This window comes from Solanum tuberosum, unplaced genomic scaffold (genome assembly GCF_000226075.1).
Source record: "Solanum tuberosum cultivar DM 1-3 516 R44 unplaced genomic scaffold, SolTub_3.0 scf00085, whole genome shotgun sequence".
NCBI lineage: Eukaryota > Viridiplantae > Streptophyta > Magnoliopsida > Solanales > Solanaceae > Solanum > Solanum tuberosum.
In genome coordinates this window covers 1,660,020-1,671,588 of record NW_006239014.1, presented here as the reverse complement: position 1 = coordinate 1,671,588, position 11,569 = coordinate 1,660,020, and the positions used below count along the sequence as shown (strand labels likewise).

Below are 11,569 nucleotides of genomic sequence, written 5' to 3'. Positions count from 1 at the left end.
CAAAATTTTACTTACAAAGTCATTTTATCTATTTGCTTAATTTTTTCATTAAAATTTATTGATATGCAATTTTTATTTAAAATTAAAATTTTAAGAAATAAAAATATATGTAATTAAACCATTTTAAGAAATTAAATCCCTCTTTCCGTTGAGTTTTCTATCATGTCAAAGTAATTCTAGTTATTGTAATATGTTTTTTTTTGGTTAAGAATCTGTATCACGTCGGTCTTGGGACAATTAATACATATCTAAATTTAAAAACTACAAAGTGCTGCTGATTAATCACTACACAAATATAAGGCCAAATAATTTAAATAGATATTTTTTAGTGGGTTGGGTGATTAAAACAATTTAAATAGATACATTTTTACTTCTTAAAATTTGGTTTTGAATAAAAATTGCATATTAACAAATTTTAATGAAAAAATCAACTAAATAGATAAAATGAATTTGTAAGTAAAATTTTCATAGTTGAGTAATTTTTGCATAAAATCAAAATTGAGTGATTTTTTGAGAGAAAAACTCATAGTTGAATGACTTTTGAAGAAAAAACCAAAGTTGAGTAACATTCTGAGAGAATAGTTCATAATTTAGTGACCATCTATGATATTATCTCTTGTCAATCAAATATGGGTTATTCGGAAGAATGGCCCTATTTTAGATGATTTATATTTTTTGCAAAAGATAGAGTAAATGAGATTTGGAAGAAATAGGAGAGATCAGGAGCGGATCTATTCAGGTTGGTGGGGGTGCCACGCCACCCACAAATAGATCGAATAGTTCGAACCAAATGTAAAGTTGATTTAGTCGATGAGTCTACTTGGCGCTCAGAGACTCTAGATCCTGGATCACCCTCTAGGAGAGATACTAGACATATGTTATATTCAACGAATATAAGTTTCAAGATTTGTGACACGTTAGATTAAGATGTTAATATCTTGTTAAATTAAGTCTTGAATCTAATCCACATCCCAAAAGCTAATTCAAGAATAAGAGTATTGTCCAAGCGGAGTCCACTCATCATCTCATTAACCACCAATGTAAGACTTTTGTCATTTTTTAACACTCCACCTTACGTCAAATGCTTAGTATCGGGTGCATGGGTAATTTTTAATTTTGGGGGTCCAACATTGGGTAAGATATCTTGCTTTGATACCATAATGAAGTGCGTAATCATCTCATCTAAAAGTTTAAATTGTTAGAGAGGACACATTTTTAGAGTTCGGAGTCAAAAGGGTAACTTTTTTCCTTCAAAAAATATAAACGGTATATCAAAAAAAATTAAACCAAAAGGGTAAAATTGCTCCCGAGGGAGCGATATCTTTAGTACAAAATTGACTCCATTTACGCCGTTAAAAGAAATTAAAATTGTTGCCACAACAACGATTTTATCAAAAAAAATATTTATTTTTTAAATTCAAAAAAAAAAGCAGCGATTTTTCTTAAGATTTTTAAAAAAAAGTAAAATGAAATCGCTGCTCATGCAGCGATTTTTAATTTTTTTTTAATTATCTTTGCTTTGGCCTATTGTTCAAAAAAAATTGCATGTATCAACTGCCTATTGTTCAAGTACTACTGATAAAAAAAAAAATTAAAAAGTTTGAGGAAAATCATATTTTAAAAAATAAAAAATTTAAGAAAATCGCTATTGAAGCAGCGATTTTAATTTTTAAAAAATAAATATTTTTTTGACGATATCGCTATTGGAGCAGCGATTTTTTTTTTTAACGGCGTAAACGAAGTCAATTTTGTACTAAAGATATCGCTCCCTCAAGACTGATTTTACCATTTTGGTTGAATTCTTTTTTGATATACCGTTTATATTTTTTGACGGAATTTTTTTTTACCCTTTTGACTCCGCACTATCATCAACATTGTTAAAGAATTTAATATGTAATTGAAATAGCTTATAACATGTTTTAATTTTTTTTTTCCCCATTTGCTCTCTTTAACCTTTTCTTTCCACTAACTTATATAGCAAATTGTCAAGGTGTTTAGACATGCTATTTCATATCGCAATATGAAATTATGAGATGAAATTAGCGTTTGAACATGCGATTTCACGTTGATTTCATCTCACGATTTCATATCATGAGATGAAATTCCAAATTTTCCAAAAATCACGATTTTAGATCTTTGAAATACAACAATTAACCCACAAGTATATATTTTATAAAAGCAACCCTACATTTATATCTACTAATATTTTATATGTAAATAAAATATTTATAATTCATATCACTACTTTTTAAATCATTTATATCTCATATAATGATTGTTCTCACAATTATAAAATTTATTATTACTTCAAATCAATTTCTACTTTACCATTTATATTCACCAATTTTATTATTTTTTATCAAATCTATTTACCAATCAAATTGATCAACAAATGACTAAAATTGACAGTGTTGGTTCGTCTTCTCGGTCATATGATCAAGAAATGCAAGTTTAACATGAGAAGGTTGTTTGTACTATGTGAAAGATTATATTAAAGACTAGTACACTACAACTAATGTTCAATTATATTTTTTATTGAATTAAAGTTTGATCAATAAATGTTGTATTTCTTAAGAATGACTTTGTAATTTATGTGATTTTATAATTTTTTTATTTATTTGGTATGATTGTATAAAGAATTGGGGCAATTTTAATAGTTTTACAACTTATGGAGTTTTTATGTTTATGAGAAAACATACAATAGAAAATGTCCAAATTGCATGTCCAAACAAAACTTCAACTTCATCTCATAATTCCATATCATGATTTCATCTCATCGCCAAACAAACCCTAATAAAGTCGTGGATATTATTGTTCATATTTCTTGTCCACAATAGCATAGCTTAAATATATAAAAAGCATGATGAATTAATAAATTGTAAATAAACATAACATATAATATTCTCATTGCTTATATTCAAATACGAGATACGAAAAAATTAAAGCTAACACAACAAACCACGATAGTAGAATTCATTATATTTTTCAAATATAAAGTCATACATTTGAATTTGTTTTTATTATTAATGAAACAAGTAACAACATTAAAAATAAATCCTACAAAAGGACAAATGCATAACAATGATAAGTAGCTCATTAGGGAGATAATATCTCAGATGATCGTTCAACTATTGATCGGATATTAACGTCTCATTTACTCATATATAGTTAAACGAAACACGTATAAATAGGGTAGGTACTCTCATCCACCATAGGAAGACATCTGCAACAAATCCAACAATCACTGCAAATCATTGTTAGTTTCACAAGGACGCTCACAAGTATTAAGTTGTGGGAGTAATCTTCTCTCGAGTAGAGAAAAAATACTATTAACATCTCGTGCTGCAAATACTTGTGTTTTTTATGAGAACCACGTTGTATCCACTACAAAAATACAACAAAAATTATCAGAATCAATATCAATCCTTGGATGATTAAATATGAAAAGACACATTGATATAAGTTATGTTGAACTTTCTTAATGAAAATCTGAGTCTATGTATCATTGTTGTTAATGAATACGAAATATATGCTTGAACACAAAAATATAATTCATGATTATAATGTCGAAATAGAGAGATCGATGGATACTAACTTGTGGTTGCCATGAGAAGAACAGTGAGAGCAAAACTAAACTTAATCAATGACATATTAAGAAGAATATAGTACACAATGTGTTATGAATATTATTTTTTTGTAAATTTGATTTCTCTTCGATGTGCACAATTTATAGACTCTCTAGCATTGACTATAATATTTTTTTAATTCTTATTTCTTGACTTCTTTTTTTTAATTTCAAGTCTTTCAAAATAATCAAATAATTAGTTTCGATTTCTATCTCACCTCCAACAAAACAATGGAAGTGTATTTAGATTAGATAAATATAAAAAATTTGAGTTTATTAGTTTCGATTTCTAGACTAGGTGTTACACTAATCAGCTAATTAGGCTTAGTATTGGCCATGTCAGTAGTTATAACTGACAATTAGTTAGTTAATTACACAATTATTGTTCATTACTGTTCCTTTGAATTACTGCTCATAGAGTTGGTTAGTCGATCAGGAAGTTAGTTGAGAATTAGGCTGAATAAGTCACTACACTACAATTGTATATAAACACTCTCATATGTATACTTCAGATCATCAATATACAGATCATTGTTTTCTTCTCTAATTCTTCTCTTCTCTTCCAATTATTCTTGAGCTGTTCTTCAACAGTTCATCTCAATCCTCGAATCTTCAGTGATTCCTGCAATTGAGCTAAAACTAGGTACTTTATGAGGTTTGAATAAATTTTTTTTTATATATATATTAGGTAGAGTTCTTAATTAACAGATAAAATTTTGATTAAAATTATTTGATCCTGACGAACCTGTATTTAAAATTTAAAGTCTCAATCCTTTTTTAAAGAATAACAACTTGGGAATAGTAATTTCTAGTAGATCGTGCTTGAATTCTCAGTCATATTAAAATAGGAATCGATTTTACATTAGTATTATTTTTGGAAGGTACATGTGAGCATTGAGAAAGTACATCTTATAAACTAAACTATTAAGCCTAACATAATTTTCAATTAACTTAATAATGGATCTGGGTGTTCAATTTTATCACACCTTCACATTACATCAAAAATGGTATTTAGAAGTGACAATTACTATTGACAAATATATTTTAGCACTTTTTATAAATGCTTCTCAAATCTATAATTAACTAATATCAAACGGAGTTTCTTGATAGATTCTTTCTCCTAGAGTTGAGGGAACTAAAGATGCAAGAGTTCATAAACCTTCGACAAGGGGGTATGAGTGTTAAAGAGTATGTCCTTAAGTTCACCCAACTATCCAAATATGCTCCAACCATAGTGGCGGATTCAAGGGCTAAGATGAATAAATTTGTGATGGGAGTGTCCGACTTGGTAGTCAATGAATGTCGTTCGTCAATGCTTATCCCAAGTATGAATATTTCACGTCTCATGGTGTGTTGCTCCCCAATATACACGCAAGTGTACGTGGTCGCGCAAGTAATATAGATTCTTTAAGAAACGAGTTATCGTTCCCAAGGGACTTATGATCAACTTATATTCACTTAATTCTACAACTAAAAGTAAAAAGTAACCTTTTCAAGAGTTGATGATTTATTGTTTATCTACTAATAGTTATGCACTACATGAAAGTAACTAATTGTGAACGATTTTGATATAATGTTTCAAGCAAGTTAAAAGCAATTTCAGGGATGCAGCATATATTGAATATCATGTATCATATTATTGACTTAGAACTAACTTCAGTTGTCAAGTTACTGGTTTATAGGGTTGATGATATGATTCGGGTTATACACATCTCGTCGCCTACCCCAGTTAGCTATCTAACTACATCGTTGAGCGGGGATAAATAGACTAACTAGCGAGCATTTATATTTCATCCTATTTTAGAACCAAGCAAGGTGTTCGTCTGGGCGTCACTCCTGAACACTAATCACCTCAATTTAATGGGTAAACCGATATTCTCTGGTCTATCTAACTAGGGCGTTTAGCTACTCATGCTATTAGAAAACAAGAAAATACAATAGTTCATGCAATTTCTGGAAAATAGAAGAGTTGAAGGATTAAAACCTATTACAAACTTGAATTCTTGCTCTTGCACACTAAATCAAAACGTCCACACACATTATGGAGCCCTAAGGATCTATTTATAATAGTAGGAAAAGTTGGGAACAAATCCTACTCAAATTAGGAATCCTATTTAATGTTTAAAACTTGGAAAAGTCAGCATCAGGGTGATGCGCCGCACCTAGCATCGCTTCAGAACTTCAAGAGTTGGCGCGTCGCGCCTAGCATCGCGCCCCAAATATGCCCCAGTCCGGCATCCTTTGGCGCGGCGCGCCTCTCAGCGCGCCCAACACTGCTAATTTTTGCCTTAGTCGTTTTCTTGCTCATTTTTTCTCCTTATTTCTTTGCTCCAACTCCAATTTCATCGAGAGTTCCTGAAACATCTAATCATGTGTGTGAGTGCACAATCATCATAAGTTACACCAAAAATTAAGCTAATGACTAGAAATCATTCTTCAATCTAATAGATTCATGGGCAAATATTGACAACTTAGGCATATAAATATGCCTAAGATCACCACCCCACACTTAGAATTTTGTTTGTCCTCAAACAAAACCCTTTTTCACAACCCTTAGACTTATCAACCCACCTTAAAATTAACCAAACATTTTTAATCATGATCTTGTAGTTCACATTGGATGCAACAATTCACAACATTTACACCAAGTACAACACATGCTCAAAGAATGACTCTTTTATTATTTTTCTGGGCTAATGCAAACTCATACCACACATCAATTAGATAATCCTACACATGCCATGAATTCCCTCACTTGTTTATGTTTAGTAAAGCCTTTCACTCAAGCAATTTCACAATCAACAAGGCCTATTTTTTAAACAAACAACTCACTCTCACAAAAGAAATTCTTACTTTCCTCAATATACCATAAGCTTGCCCATAGTGTATTCTTACTTTCGCATTATATTTCTCAAGGAATCAATAGGACTTTCATTTGGTTGTAATGTCGGCTTAAGGTAAGGGAGGGAATATTTGGGAATCATTTTAGTGACTACACCTCCCTAATGCACATGTTATTACTTAGCCAACAATCTCCTTCATAACTTTTCTTTCCTCCTAGTACACACTTCATGACTATATACCCCCTTTGTTGCTCCATATTTGCCCTTTATTTTTATTTTTTCTTCATATATATATATATTTATTTTTTTGTCATGCCTTTGCACTAGCCATTCAAACTCCAGATTTTAACATCCGAGTAAGGTACACATTATCCTTGACAGGATTAGGGCCAATGTTTCGAGCATAGTTCTAAATTAGCCATCCTCAATTTCCGTTAAGGTGCACATTGTCACTAAGGACCAGGGCCAAAATAGAATTTTCTTTCCCACACAATGTAGCAATTCACCCTTAGCTATATCAACCAACATTTTCCAACCCTTCTACTTAACATAGTGCATTAAGGATTTTCATAGGATCAAAAGACTTGGTACCAACCAACGGGTTTCGGCTTATCATGTGGTTTATCAATCAACAAGGCTAAAGGCTCAATGGGGATCACTAAGGATAAATTCAATGGTAGGCATACAATTAGAGTTAAGAATTGGTATTTCAAAGAAACGCCACAATCACATCCCCTAAGTCATACAAGCTACTGATTCAACACACAAGGCAAGTTCTAGATATCAAGTTAAGAAAGAACCAATCAATTCTCACCACACATGGCATCATGACTAGTGGTGTGCAAAAATCGATTTAACCAATAAACCGAACCGAAAAAAACACTATTGGTTTATTGATATTGGGTTATTGGGCTAACGATTTTTAAACGGTTTTGCAAATTTTTTTATTGGGTTATTGGTTCGATTTCCGATTTTATAATTTTTGTTAATGGTTAAACCGATAACCCAATAAGACTATACTAAATTTACTAGTCTTATTGTTAATGGTTAAACGATTGTTAACTTTCACACTTTTTCCTTTGAATGTGTCTAGTGTCTAAAACTTGCAAGAAAAATGATTGTTACTTTTATGATTATTACTTTCATGCCAAATGCTGGAAAGATCATATGGTTTATTTGAAAATTTTCTTATCGTGTATATAATATATATGAGTATTTTCTATTGGTTAAAACCGAAAACCGAACCGTTAAGTACCATAAACCGATTAACCAAAACCGATAAGAAATATGTTATTGGTTTGGTTATCGGTTTGATGTAATTTACAAACCGAAACCGATAAACCGAACCAATTAACACCTAAAACCGAACCGAACCGACCGATGCGCACCTCTAATCATGACACATATAAGGATATATCAACTAACATGCTCATACAATTTGCATTACGGCATTACTACACAATTAAGCCCATTTTCATATTATTTTGAGTCAAAACTTAAGAACACATGCTAGTTACAATGCCAACAAACTATTGCATTTTTTTTCAATATGACTACTCATGACGTTTGGCTAACTTATTTGGACATAGCTTCAAAAGACCAAGGTTGGTTTCTCAATCCTACTCTTCTATGTGACTAATTTTCCCTTAAGACGGTTGTCATCCATCCATCATTGGGAACTGTCACTCCTAAGACGACTCTAAGACTCAATAAAGCAATAAACTAATCATATTCGGTTCAAAGGGACAATCCTCAGTAAAAGTACCGAAAACAAACTCTGAGGAACCCAAAAGAATTTTTTTTTAAAAAATTAACCAAAAACTAACACTAGACTCGATAAAGTAATAAATAGCTATATACAATAGAGACATATTACCTCACCCCTACACTTTAAAAATAAGCACTGTCCTCAGTGCACAATTAAAGCAAAGTATAGAGTTAGAAATACTCATTCGGGCCTTTAGGCCTCATCATTATCACCGCCGAACACCATTAAGGCATTCGCCTCATCAGCTACATCAGCATCCTCCTCCTCATCGTCCATCGCCTCATCAGCAGTAGCCTTGTCATCATCTAAAGGCTCCATAAAAGCGGGACCAGACTTACACAAAAAGGTTGCACTCTCGATCAACGGATATCGATCCGCCAAGGTCTCCATCTCCTTGTCAGTAACCGAACGGCCACCTATCCGCAACTATAATTTAGTCATCCCAAACATTCTCGCCATGACACTATCATCAAGGGCTTGCCTCTCTTGGGCAGACAAGGCATGTCCATGGGACATGTCTAGTGCTTTAGTGCGAGTCACATCAACTAACTTGCCCATCAGATCCGGGTGATAAGCAACAGTCATGTCTACTGTTTCTTCTTCAATACCCTCAACCCTCAGAAAACGGGTGATCAACCCCCTGTAACAAAATCTCCACCTCAAATTGTTCCTAAATTTCATCATAATTTGCCTCAGGATTGCCCCAACATTAATAGGCATACCCTTCATCAGCATATAGACCAACACCACCCTATCCCTTGTCACCTCAATCAAATGTTTGGCAGGCAGCAACACACTACACACTATCTTCAGCCACACCCGAGCAACCTGATTAAAGTTAGCAAAATGGAGGGTATTATGCCTCCCAGTATCCTTACTTCGCTCCCACCTAGCATTCGAATCAACCCCACGCAAGGTATGTCGGATATCCCTATTAGGAGGTTTATCCTTCAAGTCATTAAACACATCAGGATCACAATTCGGGGTTCCTAAAAACTCATTCAGAATTCGAGCAGAAAACTTGACATCTTTCCCCCTAACATGCACAGTTTTATATTTTGTTTCAGTTAGCCAATTAGCATAAAATTCTCTCACTAATGTCAAATTGCAATCCCCCAGATTTTCAAAGATAAACCTCAAACCCAACTCATTAACAGTTCGATATATATCAGGAAATTGTGACTATAACCGTACCTCATTCCCAAATTCGTAGCCCATATACTTCACCTCTCTTTGGCATTCAAACCATTCCCAACCATACCGTTCCACAGCCTTTATACCAACTTTTTGCACTGGTTCCCGGCCACTAAAGGACCCGAAAGCTTCTCATTTTCTACTCCGCTTGGAACCCGCCACATTTTTTGCTTTTGGAGCCATCACCACCTGTGATGAAAAGAAAAATGGAGAAAAGAAAAAAATTAGAAAAAATTGGGGGGGAGGGGGTCGACTGGCAGTGGGTAGTGGTGGGGGCAAGATAAAATTTTTTTTGTAGAGTGAGAGATAGAGAGTTTGGAGAAAAGGAGTGTTGGAGTTATGGGTGGGGAGGTTTTTAAAGATGAAGGATGGTTTGGGGAAAGGAAAAGGTGTAGTGGTGGAAGTTAAAGAATGTGGGAGAAGAGGAGTGGGGATTAATGGAGGTAGTGGGAAGTGGAAGAAGATGAAGAAGAAAGAGTTTGCAGGTTTTTAGGGGTTTGGGTCGGTTGGGAGAAATAAAGAATAGGGGATGAATTTGGGATTTGGGGGTTTTAAGGGTTGTGTTGGGTTAACTCTGGGTCAAAACCCGAAAAATTAAAAAAAACTAGCGATGGGAGGGGCGATGCACCGCTTAGCGCGCCTGAGATGGCGCTCTGACGTGCGAGGCCTGGCGCGGCACGCCCCTCAGCACACCTGAGAGTCTCCTCTGATGTACGAGACCAGGCGCGGCGCGCCAACCAGTGAGCTTGGCTTAATTTTTTTAATTTTTTTTTTTCGTTTGTCACTATTACAAGCTAAGTTACAAATAATGAAAAATCCTATTTAACTAACACTAAGAACTAAAAGAACTTCCTGGATTCTACGAATTTAAACTATGCTAAAAATCAAAATTTCAAACACGAACTACCTATCTATTACATATTGTTCATGGGTTGCCTCCTATGTAACGCTTGATTTAACGTCGCGGCATGACGCAGCTTGGATCATTCATGATTTAGCTCAAGAGCTTCCCGATCACGATCCGAATCCTCACCGAAATAGTGTTTCACCCTTTGCCCATTTACCAAGAATGTAAGGCCAGTCTTACCTTTAAGTTCAACAACCCCATGTTGTGTCATTCTGACCACTTCTAAAGGACCACTCCACTTCGACCTTAGTTTTCTGGGGAATAACCTTAGTCTAGAGTTAAATAGTAGTACCTTATCTCCCGGCTTGAAGGTGCAAGCTACTATATGTTTGTCATGCCACCTCTTTGTCTTTTCTTTGTATAGCTTGGCATTCTCATACGTGTGGAACCTAAACTCCTCAAGTTCATGCAGCTGATTCACTCTCTTTTTACCGGTTAGCTCGAGGTCTAAATTCAGCTTCTTGATTGCCCAATATGCTTGATGTTCTAATTCCGCCGGAAGGTGACATGATTTCCCAAATACTATGTGATAGGGAGAAGTCCATATTGGTGTCTTATATGCAGTCCTATATGCCCACAACGCATCATCTAAATTCTCATACCAATCTTTCCTTTGCGCATTCACCATTTTCTGCAAAATTTGCTTCACCTCTCTATTTGAACCCTCCACTAGGCCACTTGTTTAAGGATGATAAGCTGTAGCAACATTATGACGAATACCATACTTAGCAAGAAGATTCTTAACAAGATGGTTAATGAAATTCTTACCTCCATCACTTATAATTACCCTTGGAGTGCCAAAGCGAGTGAAGATGTGCTTCTTTATGAACTTTATCACCACCCTTGAATCATTGGAAGGAAGAGCGACCGCCTCAACCCATTTACTAACATAATCCACAGCCACAAGAATGTATTAGTTTCCACTAGATGGTGGGAATGGACCCATGAAGTCAATATCCCACACATCAAAGATTTCTACCTCTAAAATGTTACTTAGCGGCATCTCATGTCCTCTTGAAATAGTACCCAACCTTTGGCATTTATCACAACCCTTCACAAAAGCAATAGAATCTTTAAATAACGAGGGCAAAAAAAAAACCAGATTGTAGTACCTTATGAGCAGTGCGCTCTCCTCCATGGTGACCTCCATATGGGCTAGCATGACAACTTTCGAGCACTTTGTGAACCTCATATTCCGGAATGCACCTTCTTACTACCCGGTCTACACCTTG

General features: G+C 34.4%; 1 protein-coding gene across 1 annotated transcript; it reads right to left on the bottom strand.

Moving 5' to 3' along the window:
* Window positions 1-10,413: 10,413 nt before the first annotated feature.
* LOC107060573 (uncharacterized) lies at window positions 10,414-10,965 on the bottom strand. The gene has a single exon (XM_015308590.1). The coding sequence runs from the start codon at window positions 10,963-10,965 to the stop codon at window positions 10,414-10,416; it is 552 nt and encodes a 183-aa protein (XP_015164076.1).
* Window positions 10,966-11,569: the final 604 nt, after the last annotated feature.